This window comes from Stigmatopora argus, chromosome 6 (genome assembly GCF_051989625.1).
Source record: "Stigmatopora argus isolate UIUO_Sarg chromosome 6, RoL_Sarg_1.0, whole genome shotgun sequence".
Lineage (NCBI taxonomy): Eukaryota > Metazoa > Chordata > Actinopteri > Syngnathiformes > Syngnathidae > Stigmatopora > Stigmatopora argus.
This window is the reverse complement of record NC_135392.1, coordinates 19,818,797-19,843,306: the sequence shown is the minus strand read 5'-3', so window position 1 is coordinate 19,843,306 and position 24,510 is coordinate 19,818,797. Positions and strand designations below refer to the sequence as shown.

Below are 24,510 nucleotides of genomic sequence, written 5' to 3'. Positions count from 1 at the left end.
TTTCACACCTAGAGGCCACACTTAAAAGACAATTTTTTTCTCTAAAATGGTCGATGCGCCAAATCAGTCGGTGCGCCTTGTCTGTGCACTAAATTACATTTTTGTATGGCCTTGGACCGCTTGAGTGACTGGTTTTATTTCTTGCCGGCACGCTACTTATTGCTATCAACCCAGCGGACGTTCACCCTAAAAATAGCCTCCCCGCGCATTCCAAGCATTACGGTAAATCTATTCAAAACATCCCGGGGAGTGGCAAGGCATCTGACTTCCGTGTGCTTGCAGCACTTTTAACCCGACGTGAATGACAACAGAATGCGGGTGTGAACGCTTGGAAAATGGACTAAAGCCATGGATTGAACACAATTTAACGGATGGCCAACATACGCTAGCAGCTAGCATAACATACGCTAGCGGCTAGCATAACATGGGTACGCTAATGGATAGCATAACATAGGTACACTAGCGGCTAGCGTAACATACGCTAGCCTAGTGTCATGCTATCGCCTTTTCCGAGGAAGCGCCCAATGTATTGACAAAAAACGGAAAATATGCCCGCAAATAAGACTGCGCTTTATAGGTGTGAATATACTCATTTTATAGAAAATCTCATCACGTTGCTATTGAGAGAGATTTTCACCAGCGTTCTGTGTGAATATATACAAATGGACTGAATGATAATGCTGTTGACAGCAAACTACAGTGAATTATTTTTAAGACTAACCTTCTTTGTCTTGAGGTAACGCAAGTGGCCTCTGTTCATGCAGTTGAGGGTGTGGCCATCTCCATCTAAGGTATGACCAGTCATCAGTGCACTCTCCATTTGGCCCAGCACAGAACCAAATGGGCCAAGAGAAGCCTCCTCTTCAAGACTAGCACTTTGCTCAGCTGAAGGAGCTGCTGATGCAGCAGCAGCCTGGTGGGCAAGTGCTTGACGCTGCCGCCTGGCACGTTGAGTTGAGTTGGAGCGGTATCGAGACATTCGACTCTTGGGACGAGGCTTAGAAGAGCGTACAGGTTTAGGAGGGGTCACTGGGGCAGGTGGACATAGTAATGAGGTGTTTTCTTCAATAGCTAATGTGTCCTATGGAAAATAAAAGCAGAATTGAATAAGGAGTATACAAAAGACAAAATTTAAAATGTTTTTAATAATGACCGGGATGGACGAAGTTCGCCGTGTGCTAACTCCTACAGCTGTGTTATGAGATATGGGAATAGTTCTTGTCCCTTCTTCTGTATCTAAGCCATCCTTGTTTACATCTCCTGCTACTTTTCTGCGCTTCTTTTCCAGATTGTTAAATGGCTGAAATCAAAGTTAAGAAGTTGAACTGATTAAAATTAGTGATTGTTGTTTTGAATCCCCCCAAAAATGGCGTTAACAATACTTTAAAATGAAAACATGAATATCATACTTTTTTATTGGCTAAGACAATTCCATTTTCATCCACCTCTCCTTCCTCGGTTTCTTCCAGCTTCAACTCATCCAGAGGTCCCTAATATTAAGAGAGACAGCAGATATGCAAAATAGGCTTAGTGTCTGACGAACCAACAAGGTGCATGCTTTAATGTTGTCTAACCTTCAATTTCAACAAATAAATAGAAAACAAATCTATATCACCAACATACCTCGGCATCACTGTTTGCCTGCAGCTCTTTAACCTCTGGGTGGTGCTTAACCTGTTTGCCATCTGGATAAACCTCTAGCTCTTTTCTGCGTGCCTTTCTCTGCCGTGTCTCAGCACCGAGCAAAGAGTGAGGAGGAATTGAAGGGGAGTTTGGCAAACTTTCCCTTGGGCTGATGATGTGTTTCTGTACGGGGCAATTCTGATTTCCCTTATGGCAAGCGCAGTCCACTTTGTAATTACTGAATGATTGTTGTGAGAACAGAACACTAATATTACTTGGAGAATATGCCAAGATAAATTCATAAATAATACAATGATAAGGTGCGAGAATGGTCTCCAACTAAATGCAGGGGAGACAGAGGTGATTTTTGTCCCAAAATAGGAAAGATCAAAGATCAGCGCTCACCTGGTCTCAATGTCAACAGTTAGTTCATTTTTAGTAGATTGAATTATTGCAAAGTCATATTTACAGGTATGAACAAAAATGATCAATCAGAATGTTGTAGGTCATCTTTAATGCTGCTACCAAAGTCCTGAATAAAATAAGGAAACTGGACAAGATGACACGTCATTTCCACTTATTTGTGTTTTAATTTCTCTTTTCAAGCAGATCGTATTGGTTTTTAATTGTGTTTTGCTCATTTTGTGATGTCAACCACTTAAAACCACCTTGAATTTTGTGAAATAAAGTCCATTAACAAAATGTGTCGTTTGAGTTATAAAATGTCAGAAAAGAAAAAAAACATTTGATCAATTTATTGATGGTGAAAATAAAGTCTGTGTATAAAATGTAATACTGACCAGCTGCTGAACTCATAATCAAATCCAATTGTGACCTCAGCATCCTTCGTAATTTGACTACTTGCATAAATACACAGATGTATCATGCCCTCAGCAAACATATGTCGCACCTGAGAAAGGAAGAGAAACATGACTCAGAAAAACACAAACTACACAGAGGCAAAAAAGATGGCAACTTTATTTTATAAACTGAATGAATAACTAACCTCGGCATTGGGTGTGCAGGACCTTCTAATGAAGCGTGCATCATTTCCAAAAGTCCTTGCATCCACACAAATCTCTATTTCATTAAACTTGGAGTAAAACAATACAAAAGGGTAGGGCCTAAAAAAAAAAAGTGTACTTAATCCAATGTCACGATAAATACTTCTTGATTTTACCTATTATAAGTTTCTTTATGCATTCACCCAAAGAAATTTCATTTTCAATCCCTGTCGATAAGAAAGTCCAAGCAAGGATAAAAACAAATATTTCATCTGGTTAAATCATAATGGTTAGTACATTATTTAAAATTGTGGTCCCAAGAAGATGGAATCCAGGTGAGTCTGTCCACATCCAATGTCCTCAGTCTTTATTCAAAACATGTTAGAATATTAAAAGAATTTCAAAAGATGAAAGAGATTGGCGACAAGGTCCACTCATCTAGACTCAAAATATCTATTTAAGTATTGAGATCTTGTCTTTTTGTGTTTCTTGAGCGTATAAAACCGCCATGGTTCCAGTGTGTGGGGGGGGGAAAGGAACGTTCAAAAATTTTGCTGATCTGGACAGTTTTCAGGAAGGCAAGAGAGGTAATCATTCAAACATTCATTCATTCAATTATGCTTTAACAATAGCACTTATGTTGGTTATTACTAAGACTAACTTTAGGCTAAACATTACTGAAACTGCCATGATCCTTGTCAGGGTTTTATTTCATTGTATTATACATTTGCCTGGAACAAAGTATAAGCTTGGCTTAGCGATAGAGGATGAATGCAATCGATTCCGAATCGATTGCCACGCTATACTGGACACGCCGTGGTGTGGGCACCTCAGAGACGTTCTGGTAGCGGAGGAATCCCGACTAGGAGGTAATTCCGAGCCTCCATCCACCTTTAAACCCACCCTCCGCTCAACGCGTCGCACTGGGCTGCCAGCACAGCTAAGTCATAATACCCAAGTTCGTCGCTCGACCTCGCCCGTCCAAGTTCCTCGCCTGACCACGCCCGTCCAGACGCCTCGCCCGACCACGCCGGTCCAGACGCCTCGCCCGACCACTTCGTTCCAAACTTCCCAAATTCCCGTGCCGAAGCCACGCAAAATACTCCCTTTGCCACCTGGGCCACCAGTCGCACCCGTGCCAAAGCCACGAACCAGGCTTCTGGTGCCGGCTGGCCCGCCTAGCTCCAGCCTGCCTAGTTCCAGCCTGCCTAGTCCCACCCTGCCTAGTTCCAGCCTGCCTAGTCCCACCCTGTCAAGTTTCAGCCTGCCTAGTCCCACCCTGTCAAGTTTCAGCCTGCCTAGTCCCACCCTGTCAAGTTTCAGCCTGCCTAGTCCCACCCTGTCAAGTTTCAGCCTGCCTAGTCCCACCCTGTCAAGTTTCAGCCTGCCTAGTCCCACAGTGTCAAGTTTCAGCCTGCCTAGTCCCACAGTGTCAAGTTTCAGCCTGCCTAGTCCCACCCTGTCAGGTTTCAGCCTGCCTAGTTCCACCCTGTCAAGTTTCAACCTGCCTAGTCCCACCCAATGTTCCCTCTAATTTTTTGTTGGTCTGAGCAGAAAGACAACCTCCCTGAAAACAGCATTAAATGATTAAATAAAAATACTGGAGCTCTTTGGACATTAGAACCGAGCCCAGGGAAGTGAATTCCTCGGTAAAATGTCGCGATGATATCGCGATGGAGGCAAAAAAACGTCTATAGACGTCTATTCGCCAAACGGCTCAAAATGCTCTCAAATTCGGTCAAATCCAGCCGGAAACAGCGTTTAATGATTAAATAAAAATACTGGAGCTCTTTGGACATTAGAACCGAGCCCAGGGAAGTGAATTCCTCGGTAAAATGTCGCGATGATGTCGCGATGGAGGCAAAAAAATGTCCATATACGTCCATTCGCCAAACGGCTCAAAATGCTCTCAAATTCGGTCAAATCCAGCTGAAAACAGCGTTTAATGATTAAATACAAATACTAGTATTTGTATTTAATCATTAAACGCTGTTTGAACGAACGTTCATTCGGCGACCTGTCCGTCTGTCAAACGTCCGTTGGCGAAACGTCTTTAGGCGAATCATCGTAAAACATGCTGTAAAACACGAAAAACATGAGTGGACAGAGCTACTGCCACTAGCTGCCGCTTAAACGGCGCCATCATGGGGAAAGGGGTAAAAAAAAAAAATAATAATAATCCGATTTTTTTTTTTTTACTGCGCGCCATGATTGCTGCTGCGCAGAGAAAACGAGAGTAGTGCGCAATTGCGCACGCGCGCAGTTTAGAGGGAACATTGGTCCCACCCTGTCAAGTTTCAGCCTGCCTAGTCCCACCCTGTCAAGTTTCAGCCTGCCTAGTCCCACCCTGTCTGGTTTCAGCCTGCCTAGTCCCACCCTGTCCAGTTTCGGCCAGCTCAGTTCCTGGGTGCACAGTTCCCGCCTGCCAAATTTCACCCTGTCCGGTTTCTCCCTGGCCGGTTTCGGCCAGCCTGGTTTCAGCCTGCCCAGTTCCTGGGTGCCCGGTTCCCCCCTTCCAAGCTCTTGCCCGCCCAGCTCTTGCCCGCCCGGAAGAGGAGGCGACGCGCCGGGGCCCCTGGACGAGGGGGCCGGCGAGAGCGACGCTCCGGCGCCCCTGGACGAGGGGGCCGGCGACGGCGAGAGCGACTCTCCGGCGCCCCTGGACGAGGGGGTTGGCGGCGACGGCGAGAACGACTCTCCGGCGCCCCTGTACGAGGGGGTTGGCGGTGACGGCGAGAGCGACTCTCCGGCGCCCCTGGACGAGGGGGTTGGCGGCGGCGGCGAGAGCGACTCTCTGGCCCTCCCGGCCGAGGGGGCTGGCGGCCCCCCGAGCAGCCAGCGTAAGGTGCACGACGACCATTCTAAAATTTTGGTGTCTGTTAAGTGCAGGGTGCTTGGCCAGCATTTAAAGGGCCAGCGGGGAGGCCCACCGGACTGGCTACTCCCACTCGTCTCCAAATGCCGACGTGGACACCCGCCGGATCGGCCTCGCCCATGCCTCATTTCACAAGTCCTCGTTGTGTTGTAAGATCCTTTCTGAGTTTTTAAATTTGTTGCTTTGAAGCCAATACCTCGTCAAATCCTACTTCCCCGTGCCTGGGTCCGAATCCATTCCCGATCGTGCGACGATGACGCGGCGCGATCGTAACAGAACTTGTAACTCAGATGATTCACGATGCAATTCTCTTAATGAATTTATCCGTTTTTTTTGCGGAAGCCGTAGCAATGGTGTGAATTTTGAGGCATTTCAATTGGAAATTTGGTACTTTTCCGAAATGGTTGCTTCAAAAATAAAAAATGAAAATTTTGGGGATTTCCGGAGTTTAGGGAGGTTGTCCGAAGTCCCGGAGTTTGCCTTACTTGTCTGGTTAACTCCGGAAATTCCGGAGAAGTTGGCAGCTCTAATGATCAATCATGTGGTGTTCGTAAACCACTGTAAAAAATATTTCTTTCTCATAGAGCACTGCTGTGAACAAGAATCAAGTGATGTCTGCAAACATACTCCTGGTTTATATTTGCCACCGATGCATACCAGAAAACTTAATTTCATGATAGATTGTCTTGACTTGTGTTCGCACTAGACAGTGGAGGGCACTCATGCTCTTGGGCCTGACCGCTTCACTTGATACATATTTTTGTGTATTTTTTTGGCTTACTTTTGTTGCATAATAGGTTTTAGTGTAATAATAACAGTTCACATGATGATGTGTTGAGAAAAATTATACCACGTAAGATACATAGAAGAGGATGCCATCCCGGACATTTTTATTCAAAGATGAACTAAAAGTGTCACACAATGGCAATGACTAGAGTCACGAAGCAGGAATGCAAAATGCCATTAAAACAGATATGACACACTATAAATGTTTGTTGTATGTGTAGAGTTCACAAGGATTTTCTGACACTCATCATGTGGGAATGCTGCTGGCTTCATGGTAAAGCCGGTACACGGTCGATTGTTCGCCGGTCTTTCGGTCGCCCGGAAGGTAAGTGATAATTACCATTTAAATCAGGGATGGCCAAACCGGTCCTCGAGGGCCGCTGTGGGTGCAGGTTTTTGTTCCAACCGATCCAGCACAGACATTTTGACCAATGAGATTTCTGAAGAAAACAAGAAGCACCTGACTGCAATCCACTGATTGCACTTGTAGGACACCCGATTGGTGAAAAGGTGTCATCTTGATGGGTTGGAATGAAAACCCGCACCCACTGCGGCCCTTTGTGGAATAGTTTGGACACCCCTGATTTAAATCGTTCCTCAAATTCCCTAAATACCAACTGCGAATTACTATTTAGTCATACTCAATGCCCTAGTAATTATTAGGCTAAAGAAAAGCTCCACATTTCCCGGACTTTTATTGTTTTTTGTTGGAGAACTTGTTAAGACCCTGACTGACATAGCTTCTTAAAGGGACAACGCATGTACATACAAACTCTTATACACTAACGTCGGCTCAGTGAAACTGCTCATGGCCATTGTTGGCTTTTATTGATGTGTAGACCGTGTTGTCTTACCTTGTTTTGTCACCGGTCTTTTGGTCGTCGGTCTTTTGGTCGTCAGTCTTTTGGTCGCAGGTCTTTTGGTCGTCCGTTGTCGCGGTCGGGGCGACCAAAAGACCGCGACCAAAAGACCGCGACCAAAAGACCGGCGACCAAAAGACTGCGACCAATCGACCGCACACGGTAAAGCCAGCCATAATGTACAAGTTCGACCGTCCCCACGTTTTGTAAAACAAGAACAAAGCCTTGCTGCGTCTGCACTGGATGAGCAACAGCTTGGACCACGAGACTTCTCATAAAGAACTGGTTTTTAGACTGCTTCATCCCGAATGTGAAGCTGTACCTCACTGAAAGGAGGCTGCCCTTCAAGGTCCTCCTCCTATTGGACTGTGCAGGAGGACATGCAACCGACCTCCATTATGAAGGGGTTCAAGTGGAGATCAGGACCCCCAACACCACTTCCTTTATTGAAGCTATGGATCATTGGTGCCTTCAACGTCCTCTAATCAAAATCCACAATGCATGGACTTATTTCTCCAATTGACAAGAACAGCAAAGAATATTGGCGCAAATACAGTAAATATTGCCAGATGCCTGACAAGCCTCCATAATACAATTAAGGATATGAAGGAAAAGACCACAATTTTGAGCTGGAAATATATGTGCCCCCCAAAAAAAAATCAACGAGGACTTTAAGGGGTTTACACCTGAGGAGATCTGGCAGATATGACAGTGAAGCTGGCTTGGTTGGTAGCCGCTGAAGGATTCTCAGACATGACAGCATAGGACGTCAATACACTGCTCGAGAACCACTCAACACGCCCAACTGATGAGGACCTCATTGAAATGATGCTGTTGGATTTATTATGGGATGGTTCTGTATGTTTTGTAGGCATTTTTAATAAGTAATAAGGCTATAAATTAATTCATGATTTATGTTGGGACCACGCTTGAGCAGCTGGGCATATACATTACTCCCGATTTCTTCAACGCGTTTGATCATTGTATTCGCCGACAGACTTACGGCATTAAATACATCTTTCTTCTCGGGACACACCTCCTCCGCGACAGCATCCATACATTTCTTAACAAACTCTCCGTCAGTGAAAGGCTTACCGCTGCTTGCTATCAGTTTAGCAACCCGAAAGCTGGCCCGGACGGATGCCTGGTTCAGCTGAGCTTGGCGTACAAATATATTCTGCTGGGATAGTAGTCCACTTTTTCGCTTTGAGAGTTTGTCTGCTCGTATTTGGCCTTGCAAGCTATCGTACTTGTCTTTGTGACGGGATTCATAGTGTCGGCGAAGATTGTATTCTTTGAATACCGCAACCGTCTCTTGACAGATGAGACAAACAGCCTTTTCTTTGCATTGAATAAAATAATAATCGTTTGTCCACTCCAGGTTAAATACCCTGCACTCTGAATCAATTTGTCTCTTACCTAACTTTTTCGCCATTATTCCGTTCTCAAACAGGTTGCACAGTTTTTATATGCTTGAATAGTCCGCGATGGTCCCAGGGCTCCCCCCTCACCTGCGATCGTCCAGATGTCTCGGTATCACTGTGCTCGCGCATCCAACGGTGGACGTGCCCGCGTGCATCAAAGGGAAACACTCCCCGCGCGTGTCACCAAAGAAGCAATGCGAAGCCCCGCTTCACTGGCATGATTTGTGGGCTCAGCAGGGGTGCAATGAACCAAACAAGATTAAAACGTCCCAGTCTTCAAGGCCAAATAGGAAAAAAATCCGATAGCGTCTCTGGTATTGTTCAGAGGGCCAGTCCAAATGTGCCGGCGGGCCGTATCCAGCCCGCGGGCCGTAGTTTGGTGACCCTTGGCCTAAGGTAACCTATTCGGTTACCTTATGCAATTGTTTTGAATCAGATTACATGAAATGTTTTCCGTTTGTCGCGACTAAATACAATGAACAAGATACTGCCCGTCAGGATGCTCAGGAACGAAGGCACGTTATGAGTGTATCTCCTTGCAAGTTGTAACCAGAGATGTGAAAGATGTCTTCCAATTTTAATTAAATATTACTAATAATGATTTAAGGGTATTAATCATTATTCTATCAGATGCAATCAGCGACTGAGGAAGAAGAGACAATGGACAACGACGAGGTCAAAGAACGTGGTCTTAAATTAAGAAATCTGCATATCTTCAATATGACACGAAGTTAGCAACAACTGGTCCATGAGATTGGTGACAACATGGTCAGAGCCAGAGTTTGGCAATAGTCTTGACAGTGTTATGTCTTTATACAGAAACATTTGTACAAAAAAAGAAACAGCAGTCACAACTCCCCATCACGATGTTCCTTGTGCGCCAAAAGCACAGAAGCTCCTTCTGCTCCCCCTACAGCGCCCCCTGAAGATTCTAGGAGTGAGGACTTTTCTGATGTATTTAAAGCAGAGGAATTATTTTCACTTTGAGTACAGTATTTACATTTTTTCAGTGGCGGGCCGTCAGGGCCTTCAAGGCCTTCTCTGCTGGCCTAAGAAATATCTGAATCATATTATATTTTGTCCATCAATACGTACTTATTATTCCAAATAGTCTGTTAGCTTCCTTTCATTGCTTTTCCCCCTGGTTGCACTGCTTCCAGATGTGTGTTTTCATATTGAAGCATTTAACCAATCACATTTCAGCCATTATTTGTTGCCAGAACAGAGCTGCCTCAAAGCCTGCACAATCAGTTCTTGCGGGCTCTGCTGCATTAAACTAGACTGTTGCTTTTAACCAATCAGATTTTGAGTTGGCAACCCCACAATGATTTTTCATAGGCGTTAGCATTTTGTTGGCTGGGACATGTCATTGCTTTCACAAACTATGATTGGCTAGTAGGCGGGCCAAAGCAGTACCGAGGCAGCCGAAATCGCAAACTCCACCCACTATGCCAGACAGAAGCAAAAACAAATAGATTCTGTTTGCTCATAAAGCTATTTTCCAGACGGACTTTTTCAGGAAAAAAATGGACATAATTAAGAAAGGGCGGTCAACTCCGAAGCTAGCAAGCCTGTTACAGCCGGGAAAATGGTGTGTGGGGCACTTTCAGCGCGCTAACTTAGCTCCACAAGCAAATAGTATATTGTTGTTTTGATTTAAAGCCATTTTCAAAACGGACTATGCCAGAAATATGACAGGACAGGCTCGACTTTCATCATTAGCTTCGATGGCGATAGGAAAGAAGGAAGAAAGAAAGGAGGATGGATATTGTGTAAAAAGGATTTTGGGTCAGTAAAATATGGCTATATTCCTAAATAATATTTCAATTGTGGGCCAAGTTCTGATATCTGAAAAGCTCCAGTGTTTGTATTTAAGCTCCAGTGTTTGTATTTAATCACAAAATGCTGCTAGGAAGTGGATTTTACCCCAGTTTAATTTTTGGCGTTTCACCATTGACGTCCATCGCTCTCTTTTCCCGGGAAAAATCACCCCCCTGGCCTGGTTGTAATGTCTCAAAAGCTCCAGTATTTGTTTTCAATCAATAAATGATGCTAGGAAGTGGATTTTATCTAATTTTAGTGCATATTTTGTCATTTCACGTATGGACGTATCGACGTTCATCGCTGTCTTTTTACCGGGGAAATGATACTCCGGGCCCGGTTCTGATGTCTAAAAAGCTCCAGTATTTGTATTTAATCAATAAATGCTGTTTTTGGCTGGATTTTACCCAATTTTCGGGCAATGTTTGCCCGTACGCCATTGACGTTCATCGCTGTCTTTTCCCGGGAAAATCACCCCCTGGCCTGGTTTTAATGTCTGAAAAGCTCCAGTATTTGTATTTAATCATGAAATGCAGCTAGGAAGTGGATTTTACCCCATTTTTGTGCATTAATTTATTGATTATTTTTAATGTGTCGCAGCTGTAGCTGCAGTAGAGGTTTTATAGCCATAAAATAGTTTTTGAGGGTTGGATTGATACGTTGAAGGCACTACCAGAAAATGCACCGCCCGCCACTGCAGTTTTTATAAATATACCGTATTTTCACACCTATAGGGCACACTTAAAAGTCTAAAATTTTCTCTAAAATGATTGACGCGCCCAATCGGACGGTGCGCCTTGTTTGTACTCTAAATTGAATTTTTGTTGGCCCTAGCCGCTTAAGTGACTGGTTTTATTTCTTGCCGGCACGTTACTTATTGCGATCAATTTACCCACAACTGAGACTACGCCCTATCAGACAGTGAGTTTTATAGGTGTGAAAATACGTTAGATTAGATTTAGATATTAATACATTACAGTCTTTTGATATGCATAGAGCTGTGATATTTAATAAATACACTTGATAATTTTAAATGTGTACATGTGTTTCAGTATAGGCGCAAAAACGTAATATGGTAGTAATAATGGGGTGATCCTACTTCGCGGTTTTTCGATTATCGCGGCCATGTCTGGTTTACATTATCCCCGCTATTCGAGGGATTATTGTATCTCACAAAAGTGAGTACACCCTTCTCACTTCTGCATTACAGACGCTCCCCTACTTACGAACATTCAACTTACGAACAACGGCACATACGAACATGTCTGCAAATTGCGTTTAAGTCCAAAAATGTTCGCAAGTCCAATTTTGTATTTCGCGCCTTTTTCGGAGTAGTACTTCTTTCCGCCGCTAATACCGACGCCTGGCGCTGTGAGAGCTCAGCTCACCCAGCATCTACCTTCTTCTTCGTTGCAATGCGGAAGTGCGTGAATGTATCTCCAGTGTGCAAAGAACCTTTTTCATTTGTATCATTAAATATCTCATGCATCCAATATTGAATATGGTTGGTAAAAAGCTAAAGGCTTCTATTGAGGGAGTTGCAAGGAAGAGGCAAGCCATTTCATTTGAAACGAGTGGCAATAATAACGAAGCTTGATGCGCGTGAGAGTGGTGAGCGTTGCACATTCAGTACCATTTATAAACAGAAAGATCGAGCAGCAGGACCCAAATATTGAACGTTGCACAAAGTTTGCAAATCAATTGAATGATGCCATACAGTGCTACTGCATCATTTATGATGAAAAAAAGAAGAAAACTGTGCAATCGTCATTAGGTCGCTTCTTTTGGCCAGTTTCTAATACATAAATCTCTCTCTCTCTCTACAGTACTGTACATATTCTCTCCATTTTATTAAATGTTTTTTTTTCAGTACAAACCAATGCGTGTTACTTATACAAGCCTTAAAATACAAATGCACTTATATAAACCTTCAATATACTTATATCGGCCTTAAACATAAATTATAATACAAAATATAGCACTGAATCAACTTACAAACAAATTCAATTTATGAACAATCGCTCGGAACCAATTGCGTTCGTAAGTAGGGGAGCGTCTGTACTTTAAATCTTTTCATGGGACCACACTGAAGAATGTAGTCACTGTAGAGCAGGGGTCACCAAACTACGGCCCGCGGGCCGGGTACGGCCCGTCAGCACATTTGGCCCGGCCCTCTGAACAATACCAGAGATGCTATTGGATTTTTTTCCTATTTGGCCTCCAGAAAAAAAATCCTAGGCCCCGCCCTGTCAAAGAGAGAACGGAATAATGGCGAAAAAGTTAGGTACGAGAAAAATTGATTCAGAATGCAGGGTATTTAACCTGGAGTGGACAAACGATTATTTTTTTGTTCAATGCAAAGAAAAGGCTGTTTGTCTCATCTGTCAAGAGACGGTGGTGGTATTCAAAGAATACAATCTTCGCCGACACTATGAATCCCGTCACAAAGACAAGTACGATAGCTTGCAAGGCCAAATACGAGCAGGCAAACTCTCAAAGCTAAAAAGTGGACTACTATCTCAGCAGAATACATTTGTACGCCAAGCTCAGCTGAACCAGGCATCCGTTCGGGCCAGCTTTCGGGTTGCTAAACTGATAGCAAGCAGCGGTAAGCCTTTCACTGACGGGAGTTTGTTAAGAAATGTATGGATGCTGTCGCGGAGGAGGTGTGTCCCGAGAAGAAAGATGCATTTAATGCCGCAAGTCTGTCGGCGAGTACAATGACCAGACGCCTTGAAGAAATCGGGAGTAATGTATATGCCCAGCTGCAGCAGAAGACGAAAGAATTTGACTTTTTTTCATTAGCACTGGATGGAAGCACAGACGTGCAAGACACAGCGCAACTGCTCATTTTTATTCGTGGAGTTAGCGCAAACTTTGAGATATGCGAGGATCTGGCAGACCTCCAAAGTCTCAAAGGGACTACAACGGGAGAGGATATTTTTGACAAAGTGTGCCAAACCATGGAGAAATTGGACCTGGACTGGTCAAAGCTAGCATCACGACTGACGGGGCTCCTAGCATGGTGGGCGAAACTTCCGGTCTAATAGGACGCATGAACCGGGAGTTGGAAAAAAGGGGTCTCACCGCCCCGCTACGAGTCCACTGCCTAATTCACTAGCAAGCACTGTGCTGCAAAGTGTTGACGTGGGATTCTGTAATGAAGGTTGTGGTGTCGTGCATAAACTTCAGAGCAAAGGGAGAAGATTGTGCATGGCACAACAGAAAGTTAATGTTCCATGGCTTTTTTTTCTACGAAGAACCCAGAGAGAGTTATTTAGTTATTATTTATTTCATAAATAGTGTTATTTATTTCCAGTTTTTTCTGTGAAGAACTCAGAGAGGGTTATTTAGTTATTATTTATTTCATTAATAGTGTTACTATTTGTTTCCTGATTTTTTTTCTGTAAAGAACCTGGAAAGGGTAATTTGGTTATGTGTGGCTTTCTGGAAAACAATACATTTTTTAAGCTCCCCTACGACCGTCACACTTTTTCTGTTACAAACTGACACCGGCCCCCCATCAGAGAAGGGAAAGGTTATGTGGCCCTCACAGGAAAAAGTTTGGGGACCCCTGCTGTAGAGCTTAGATAATAACAGAAATGTATAGTATTTTCAAAATAACTACTAATAACACAGCAATGAATGCATGAAATGCTGTGAATAAAAGTAAATACACCCCAACTAAAAATCTCAAAATTGGGCTCAAGTATTTTGTGTGGCCACAAATATTTTCCTGCATCAATATAACCCTTGTAGGCAGGTACTTCACCAGAACTACACAGGACAGCACTGGAATACTCTTCCACTGCACCATGATGAGATCTAAGAGCTATTGGAAGTTGGAGACCTAACGCTACCCAATCTTCTGTTTCAGGGTGCCCCGCAGATGCTGAATAGGGTTTAGGTCTGGGGGCATGCTTTAGAAAGGGAGCGGTCATCTTGAAGGTATGCTTGTGGTCATTATGTTGGAATATTGGTCGACGGAGGGATGGGGTTATGCTCTGCTTTATTATGCCACAATACATGGTGTTCATTGTTCCCTCAATGAACCGTAGCTCCCCAGTGCCAGCAGCACTCATACAGCCCCAGACCATGACGCTCCAACCACCATGCTTGACTGTAGGAAAGACACTTTTTTATACTATTCACCTGGTTCCTGCCACATATCATTGACACCATCAGAACCAAACAGGTTTATCTTGGTTTCTATAGACTACTGTAATCTATATATTTGTTCTACTTGTCTTCAGAAAACCTTTTGCAGAATTCTTTAAGCATCGTTTTTAAAAGAGGCCTTTTCCTGAAACGACAGCCATGCAGACATTTTAAATGCAGTGTGCACTGTATGGTCTGAACACTGACACTGATAAAGTGTGAGTGACATTTTAAATGCAGTGTGCGCCGTATGGTCTGAACACTGGCACTGATAAAGTGTGAGTATTGCAGTGGGCACATTGCGATGTAGTAATACAAACAGTCATTGTTCAAGCCCGAAGGACCCTAACCGACTGGATAAAATCTTATTCTCATGCTACAATTAGTACCTTGTCGATCAACGGGTCGATCGTGATCGACGTAATGAGCATCTCTGGCCTTTTTTCAGATGATCAGAGAATTATTTACCATGAGGTGCTATGTTGAACTTCTAGTGACCAGTATGTGAGTGACATTGCTGAAATTAAATCTATAATTCGCTCCCAATCACACGTGATACATCGTTACACTAACACATTGGATTACCTAGGGGCAAGGCCTGATTGGTCCCAAATTGGAACTACTGTATTTACTCGCATATAAGCCGCCCACGCATATAAGCCGCACCCAGAAAATTGCCTTGAAATTTTGGAGTTTTACAATTTCTCGCGTATAAGCCACCCCCTGATTCCCAATTTTCATCTCCATATTCATGGCTTTAAGTTACTTTGAAGGGAAAATCTTAATAAAAATCATCACAAGTGGTATTTCTGAGATACTGTATGAATCAAAAGCACATTATTAGGGTCAATATCTTTAGGAACTTAATATGCCTGTCTTTGTAAATGCAAAATATCAAATTATTCAATTTGAAAGAAGAAATAAGTCTATCTTGATGAGAGATGATTCTTCACCTTCTTTTATATCAATTCCAAGTAATTGACAATGTAGCTCATTCTTCTTTGACAACACATTCCAGTCAACTTTGATGAACATTGAATATAACTCTGCTGGAAACGTTCGCGATGCTCTTTACTAAAGACTACAACTCAAACTACAACAATAGGACCCCAAGCTGTCCGCCTAGGTGCCTGAACGAAATGAAGGATATAACCTGCCTTTTAATGAAAACAACGGAAAACATAGGAAATTTATAACAATCAAAGTGGAATTTAGTTTTATTTCAAAATCAAGGTTACACGCGTCTGGCCCATCAAAGCACGTTTAACTAGGTTTATGTCAGCGTCTTAGGTAAGATAGCTGCCCTGAACCTAAGTAAAATGGCTGTGTCCCGAGCAAGCATTGACGGGAACGCGAGTTTTTTCACTTGAATTTCATCCATAAACGTCAAAATTAATTTTGTTTAGCGTTTTATCTGTTTATCTTTTCTATATTTAGAAATAAATGTACTCGCTTGAGTCGTGACGTCACACGCCGAAGCAACGGCGCCATTTTGAAGTGACGTCATCGTGTCGCCGCGCCATCAATTTGCAGTTTTTTTTGCATGCCGTGTTTTTATGCGCATATAAGCCGTACCCTCGATCCAGTCATAATTTTTTGTCTGACAAAAGCGGCTTATATGCGAGTAAATACGGTAATTTTGAAATTTTAATTTGGGTTTACTCACTTTTGTTTGCAGCATTTTACACATTCACTCCTTGTTTTTTTTTGACGATACAATACATTTTTTATTATTCTTGCTCAACCGTGACTACATTGAATGAAAGTGGCATTTCTTCAGTGTCGACCCATGAGAACATAATTAAATAATGACAGAAATAAGAAGGTAGTACTTACTTTTGTCAGAAACTCAAATTTATATTGGGGAAAAACAACCACAAACTTTTCTTTATTATTTTTAACTTTGCTGAATGTCTGAGCTGTTAATTAATCCCATGTTTGTATATTTGTATGATTACATACATATACACAGTGGTACTTTAATTTACATTGGCTTCCACATGAGATTTTCAGGTTAGAAAACGCTAAGATGTGAAAAATATTGCTCCAAGGTACGTTAAGATGTCTAATTTATTAAAGATCAAAAGTACGGTCATAGCTCTACTTAAGAATGCCTCTGGGTATGAAATTTTCAGGTTACGAAACTTTTAATATGCAAATGAGTTCCTCAAAATATGAAAAAGATCCAAGTTACGAAATCCCCAAAAAAGTAAATGCATTTCCTTATCCGTTATTTGATTTTGAAAATATTGTCGCAGAAATATTGATTCTCACTTTTGGGCTCTCATTGTCTGTCTCACAACAAACCACTATCTATGTCTTACATACCTGTCAACCTCGGCTAAATGTTCCCCTTGTTAATTATTGCAATTCCCCTTAATAAGCGATAAAATGCGTACAATGCAAAACGGTACATACTTATAAATACACACACAGGGCAGGAAGGGCACACGTTCCTTCGTTCATTCATTTTCTGAAACGCTTTATCCTCACTATAAAAGTCTAAAATGTACTACAGAGTGGACAGCTTTCTGACGCGGACAGGTCAAAGGGGAATGCGTGTGCACATACCATGTCCTGTCCACCTCGGCTAAATGCTCCCCATATTAATGATTGCAATTCCCCTTATTAAGCGATTTAAAAAATGTAGAAATGCAACAAGGCACATATTTACACACATAGGGCACATATTTGTTCACATATTTTAAAATTTACTACAAAGTGGACGGCTTTCTGACGCGACCGAGTCAAAGGGGAACGTGCGTGCGCAAATCAACCCCTATTTAGCAATAAAAACAGTACAAATGCAACGCGGCACATTTTTCACTCACACACACACACACACACAGGGCACACATAAAAGTCTAAAATGTACTGCAAAGTGGACAGCTTTCTGACGCCGTCCGGTCATAGGCAAATGCGCATGCGCATATTATGTTTCAACACGGATATCTTTTGTATGCTTGTTATTCATTCTGGACTACTCTGGACTTAGCAGGCAAGACACAATCGCTCGCCACTCTCTTCACTCAAAGCATCCAGCATATCATCATCAACACCTATTTAGTCATGGGTGCAGTACCCATCAGCATCACGTCAGAAGCAAAGCTACAATATACTTTCTGTATCCGACATTTTTCTTTTTAAATTGTCGTGCTGGAGTTGGCTTCCTATTATCTCGCTGGTCTACCAGTCACAGTAGCTCTATGCTTGCGCAAGGTTAGCAGAGGAGCTATAGTGTCAACAAGTAATAGTGTTAGGGATTGGTCTTGTTTTTTCCCCTGTGACCTGTCCATGTGATTGTCCATTGAGTTCACCTGCCATCTCCCCACCCCCGGTGTATCTCCAGTTTGCTGCCTCTTGTGTGACTCCGGTGTTTCTAACTGTCTCCTCAACCCTTGTCTGTATATTTAAACCCTGTGTGTTTGTCAGTTCCGGTCAGATCGTCTGCGTTGCTATGCCTCTGTTACATGATCCTCATTTTTGCACGTCCTCCCCTCAGACGGTCCTGGTCTCAAGTTTGCAACCCAATGGCAGATGACAAATGGTGGAGGTCAGGACAGTGCTTCATCTCTAAGCGCCGAAGAAGGTATCTACAATACGGGGAGAATGACCTATTAAGTGGTATACTTGCCCCTGAACCTTGAAGCTGGGCATCCAACCTTCCTCGCGCACTATTGTTGCTCCAAGAGAAGTCATCTGGAAGTAGCAATTGAAACGGCGGATGGTTCGAAGGAAGTATTTTGAGTCCTCAGTTAAGCCCGTAAGCAAGTCACGCAGAGGTTGAGGTGGTTCCCGGAGGGGGGCAGTTTGACATTCCCGTAGGAGCAGCAGATGCTGGCAGTATTGGCACATAAAATCCATAGACCCAATGAGGAGATCCGGCCAGAAGAGGTAGTCATAGTCTGGGTCGTAGTTGAATCCCCAAAGAGACCAAAAGCCAGTAGTTGGGCATACGTTGCCACGGACAGCGGAAGCGCATCGGCTTACAGCCAGGACACGTTGTCTGCGCGCTGCTGGTGTCTGGGAAGCCCTCAATGCAGCTGTTGGTTAAGCGTCCCGTGCTTATCTTTGAGCCCTTTGTTCATTGGTCTCAGTTGCTCTGGCCGATGAAGTGGAGGCTACGTTGGACGTTCTTCTACGGCTGAGAAGCGGAAGGGGATGTCGCGTTCATTGCGTGTGAGGGTGGATTTGTATCAGAAATGCGAGCCCCGTGCGACCATACGCCGTGCCGCTTATTTGAAAATAAAACTTGCTCAGCGGATTGAACGGCAGAGTGTACCAGGGAAGGGGATTTTTGTTTGTTTGAGAAATGAGCGCCCCGGGCGACATTACGGCCAATGTAATCGACCTTGTCCGAAAAAAGAGCAGTGTAGTCAGCGAGCATGGCGGGATGTCTAGGCGGAGCATCGTTGAAGTTGAGATTCCATTGAAGTCCGGGCAGTGGGTTGACGTCGTTTTTTTACCTGTTTTTTTTTATTTATATGAAGCTATTAATATATTACAGTCTTTTGACATGCTTAATAGGCTGTAATATTTAATAAATATACACTGGATAATTGTACTTGTGAACTTGTATTTCCTTATAGGCGTTGTTGGATTTATTATGGAATGTTTCTATATGTTTTGTAAGCATTTTTAATAAGTAATAAGGCTATAAATTTATTCATGATTTATGTTGGTACCACGCCTGAGGACACTTTCCCCCACAGCTGCGCTCAAGGACACTTCATTGTTTTCAGGACGATCGACGGCAACAAACCCTGTGTTTTTGCTGATCGGCAAGAAACTCGTCGTGTTTGGACTGGACTCTGGCAGATGGCGATAATCGCATTTTTGTTTATAAAATACGGCTGCTTTGTTTACCTTATAATGCTTACTTCTGTGTTATTCTACTGTCTTATGCAATTGTTTTGAATCAGATTACGAGTGGTTCTCCTTGAAATGTTTTCCGTTTGTCGCGACTAAATACGATGAAAAATATACTACACGTCAGAATGCTTGTGAACGAAGCAGCGTTACGAGTATCCTCCTTGCAAGTTGTAACCAGATATATTCCAATTTTAATTAAATATTACTAATAATGATTTAAGGGTATTAATCATTGTTCCAACATTTGGTCCTTCGAGTAGCCGGGTGTCAACACACCGATAAGGAATCCAGACGCTGCGGTTCAATATCTGGAGTGACCGTGCACGGCGAGAAATCCCTTTACCAGGCTGATTATTTCTCAGCAGCGCCTGGATTCTGGTCGGTTGAAGACTATCCATCTTTGGCAGGCATCTATCGGCATTCTGGTGAGTCCGCGTGTGATTTCTGCATATTGTTGACGGATTCCAAATGCGCGAAGGGCATCACACGCGATGGCCTTATTTTGAGAAATAAGCCTGGCGTCCTGGGGATTAGCGATTTTTAAAACCCTGCGGATACTAGTCACTAGCAGGTAGACACGGGTGTGGTCTATAAAACGTGGTGGTCGACGTTGTTTTGGTTGTGTGCGTAGTTGTTAAAGCCTAAGGAGAAACAGGAGGAAAAAGAAAAAAAAAGGTACTACGAGGTTACACACGAATCCACTCCAAAAATGGGTGGCTCAAACATTAAAGCGGCTATTGACAACGCTCCAAAGATGCGTCTGCCGTGTAAAGATTGGAAATTTGTTGAAAATCAGAGCACTTTTAGAATTAGACATCTAAACTTATTGATAAAATAAATATGGTTTTGCTAGCTTAATATGCATAAGATATTGATACTACGGGATAATGTACGTACTAAATGCATGGAAAGTAATATATATGTATAATATATGAATGGAGATACAAGCGACACGGCTTGTTCCACAGATACAAATTATTGTTTTTGATGACGAGGCGGGGAAAGGCAAAACGTGCTGTTTTGTAAATAATAGCGGTCCTCGGCTGGTTGATAGGAGCGAGGCCATGGGCTGTTTTGTTCTAAAAACAAGACATGCCTGCTCAAAATGATTTGAATGAGGATTTTGAACATGAGGATGTTGAGCTAAATTTAATGGAAACACTGGCATTTGATTTGGTTAAACCAGAGATCACATTTTTTGTGAATGGAATTCAATTGGAATTTTTGTGTGATGCTGAAAGTTGTAAAACGGCAATTAAAATGGTTATTTCCAACTGCTGGACGTACTTTGTTAATAGTACCTAAATGCACTGTCAATTTAATGGAATGAAATGGCTTATTGCGGCTTATCTTGGTTTTATCGCGTCCGCTAGCGGGAATATTTTGGTTAACAGTCGAAAAGAAATACAAAACGACCAATTAAATGTTTAGGGGGGTTGCCAAACCTACGTTTTTGTCATACTCTAAACTGGTCAAATAATGTGTCGGCTGCGGGGGAGCGCGGCTGTTTTTGCTGCTGATTTGAATGCGGAAAAAAAACATGTGGACCGCGTGGCGGTAGATTTGACGGTGTTAGGCATTCAGTATGCGCGCGGACCGCACGAGCGACTAAATTTTTTTGGACCCCTTCCGTGAAGACATTACAATAATTGGCCTTGGGGGTGCTGAAGCAAACTTGAGGGCAGAAATGGGTTTTGCTATGATATAGTTATGCTTGCAGCATATTGTGATTATGGGGTCTTGGCAAAATATTGTGATATAGTTGGATATCGGGAGAGGAATTAATTTAGTCTTCTCTAAAAGGCGTTGTAATTGTGCACAGGAGGCAAAACATTGTGCGCAAAAAGAAAAAGAGATCGCTTAGGAATGTCAACAGAGATAAGAATGCTGCTTTGCAGCATTCGTGAAGGTCACAGTTAGCAGCTAAGAGCGCGCTTCCGTTAAACATTTCATAATAAAAGAAGCAGGGTTTCCGCAATGACCTTCACATTTATTTTTTGGATTTAATCAGGAAAGTCTTTCGAGGTGATAGAAAATCTGTTTAGCAAAGATTAATTTGGTAAAAGATTTGGAATTGGGAATAGAGCAAGATAGCCATTTTTTGACCCATTTGTGTATTTGAAAGGGCTCTTAATTAAAGAGGGCTAGTTTTTGGAGGATAAAAGGCTATTAATACTGTTTTTGAATGGTTGAATTGTTCAAAATACTTTAATATAGGAGATTGGCTGGTTAAAGAAAAAGGAATGGGAAAAAAATTACAATATTATGGCATGTTGGTGACAATTTGTGGGTCCTTTATTAAACATTGAAAATTGTAATTAGGAAATGCCTAGTAAAAGGTTGATTTCTCTAATTTAATTATTGTAGATTTTTATTGTGGTAACAGAGAGCTATAGGAAAGAGCTCTTATCTTAAGTAAACGTAGTATGAGGTGATTTGCAAATTATGTCTTAGGTATTAAGAGTTATTTGGTTGTAAAAGAGATCAGACATGAAATTAACAATGCAGAAATGGCATGAGAAAATTCATGGCATTCGTCCAAATTATTAGGTAAATTGTACCTGGCTGGGGTAGATAAAATAACTGATGTAGGATAGGCATAACTTCCCTGGGACTGAGGAGCGTGGGGTGTTTTTCAAGTGCACAGAAAAACATTCCCTGTTTGTCCTGAGCGGGTGAAATATGCTTTGGCGTGGGGCATGTTGATATTACGGATTGGATAAGCATTGATCAGATTGATACAACCAAATGACGTTGCTGTCTATTGCTTTAGGGGCATACAAATTAAGAGAACTTCAGCCAAAACTTACTGCATTCCAATTATGGGGTTAGTACAGCTAAATGTTACAGTGATAACGATTGGCAATAACAAGCTTAGATAAAGGGGAATATCTACAACAAATTCTGGTGGGGCCTTTCATGGTGTGAAACAAGTGATGAAATAATGCCTATGTTTCAAAAATAACATCTCCAAATTATAAAATATCAACCTTTGAGTAATGAATGGGCAAAATTCGATAGCATTGAAAGGGGGTGTAACTTAATGCAGAACATGGAGGTAAAGTTTTTACAAACGGTTAAAATACTTAAGGGGGGTGTGTGTGTTTCAATGTGTCACAACTTTTCCGTTATTGCATTATTGGCAAATAGATAGTTAATCACAGCCACTCGCAGGGCAGTCCACATGCTGACTGACTGGGGTAAGGAGCGGTGGCAATTGAACAAATTTCTATTTTTAGATATGTGGCACGCAAATCTAATACATTAATTACCTAGTTCCTTCAGGCATCAACCTTGCGGTTCGAGGATCTACTAATGCGGGGTGGATCCAGACCTTCCGGAGTGTGGAGTATTCCTGGTGTCCTCAAGAATTCGTAGGTTTTCTCCGAGTACTCCAGTTTTACTCCAACAAACCAAAATTATGGATGACTGGGGGAGCACTCTAAATTCCCTGTTTATGAGTGCGAGTGTGGATGAGTGTCTGTCTTTTGTGTTTTAATTGGCTAGCCACCAAGATATATCAATATTCTAATATCAAGGTGGAAGATTTCTGAAATCGCTGATAAGCCTTTCGAGGACGGCGGTGGCAAAGTAGGACAGAAACAAAAAGAAGGGAAAAGAATTTCGCCAAATGAATTTTTTTGATTTCTGCAATGGGAAATTTGGGAACCTGGGGGACTAAACAAAAACAAAAGACTTATCTAGGAGGGCTGCCATTTTGAGTCATGGGAAATTTCATGCCTCAAAAAGGGGGAGATTATGGATTCAATTCAGATATACGGCCAAAACACGGGCAATTCCCCCTTATGTCAAGCTACAAAAGCTACATATCCATTTCAAAGGATACATATGGATTTTATAGAGAATGTGTGGTACATAACAGTCCTAAAACAGAGATTGGGGAAACCTTGTTGCAGAAACTGGTCAAGATTGGCAAGCTTGGATGACACACGCGTGCGCAAAAAAACATCAGGCCTTTGATAAAATTAACCCATACGGTGGGGGCATTACAAATCATTATTCAGACTGATCCGCCATAGTAAAATTAAAATCTGAGATGACCAGAGATGATGAATTCGGCCGCAACAGGGATTTCCCAAATAAGAAATAATTGGTTATTGTTGATGGAAAATGCAGCTACTACTATAAATCAAACCTGCATAACATGTATGGGGCCCCGACCTCTCTTAAGAGTAGTACCCGCGCAAATTACCCCTGATTGTGTAAAGGAGAAGATTTAAGCCAAAGTGTGAGAAATGAAATAATGTATACCCTGTTCCAAGAGCAGCAAAGGACAAAGCTAACTTTTCAACACATGTTGTATTTGATCATTTTACCTGCTTAAACCTTACAGGGCATGGTCTGAAGCTGGAGGATAAATGAGACGTGGTGTGCCCACGTCCTAAAACCGACTACACCCTGATACAACGTTCTAACCTATGATGGTGGTGGGGTGGAAATAAAGTATACGACTCCTGCTGAAACGCGGCAGGACTTTGTGCCTTGGGGTCACTACTTTTACCAGTGTCTGTTTTTCCATCTACAGTGGAGGAGATACAATTGGCTGAAATCCAGTATGATGGTGGGCAATGTTCCCTCTAATTTTTCGTTGGTCTGAGCAGAAAGTCAACCTCCCTGAGCGCACTGAGTACCAGTGTGAGCGACATCATCGGTACTCGGATGATTCGCCTAAAGACGTTTCTCCGACGGACGTTTGACAGACGGGCAGGTCGCCGAATGGACGTTCCGCCGAACGTTCATTCGGCCGAACGGAGGTTTCGCCAAAACGGGATTCGCGCGCTCGCCCCGCCCCCGGATCGTGTGTGTACAAGTTTTTCAACCTCGGCCCGCGGGCCATATACGGCCCGTTAGGATTTTTAATCCGGCCCGCCGCCGGTGTTGTCCAAATTATAGTAAAAATCAATGTTAGTCTACCATCAATGGCAGCCCGGGAATAAGCACTCTTGGGCGGGCAGATGTAGCAGAACCGAGCCGTAAAATGACAGCAATCGGGTCAAATCCATCCTAAAACAGCATTTAATGATTAAATACAAATACTGGAGCTCTTTGGACATTAGAACCGAGCC

At 42.7% G+C, this 24,510-nt stretch overlaps 1 protein-coding gene across 10 annotated transcripts in view; it reads right to left on the bottom strand.

Annotated features, from left to right (window-relative positions):
• setd5 (SET domain containing 5) overlaps positions 1-24,510 on the bottom strand; it is a 163,461-nt gene that overhangs the window by 64,989 nt on the left and 73,962 nt on the right. For all 10 annotated transcript variants that reach the window (XR_013300580.1, XR_013300581.1, XM_077602794.1 and 7 more), the window contains 6 exons: positions 2,630-2,747; positions 2,424-2,533; positions 1,624-1,861; positions 1,410-1,490; positions 1,154-1,300; positions 722-1,081 (listed from right to left, as the gene is read on the bottom strand). Coding sequence is in view for 8 of the 10 variants with exons in the window: in XM_077602794.1 (XP_077458920.1) it covers positions 722-1,081; positions 1,154-1,300; positions 1,410-1,490; positions 1,624-1,861; positions 2,424-2,533; positions 2,630-2,747 (1,054 nt within the window). In the remaining 2 variants the exon portion in view is untranslated. The remainder of the gene's footprint in view (positions 1-721; positions 1,082-1,153; positions 1,301-1,409; positions 1,491-1,623; positions 1,862-2,423; positions 2,534-2,629; positions 2,748-24,510) is intronic.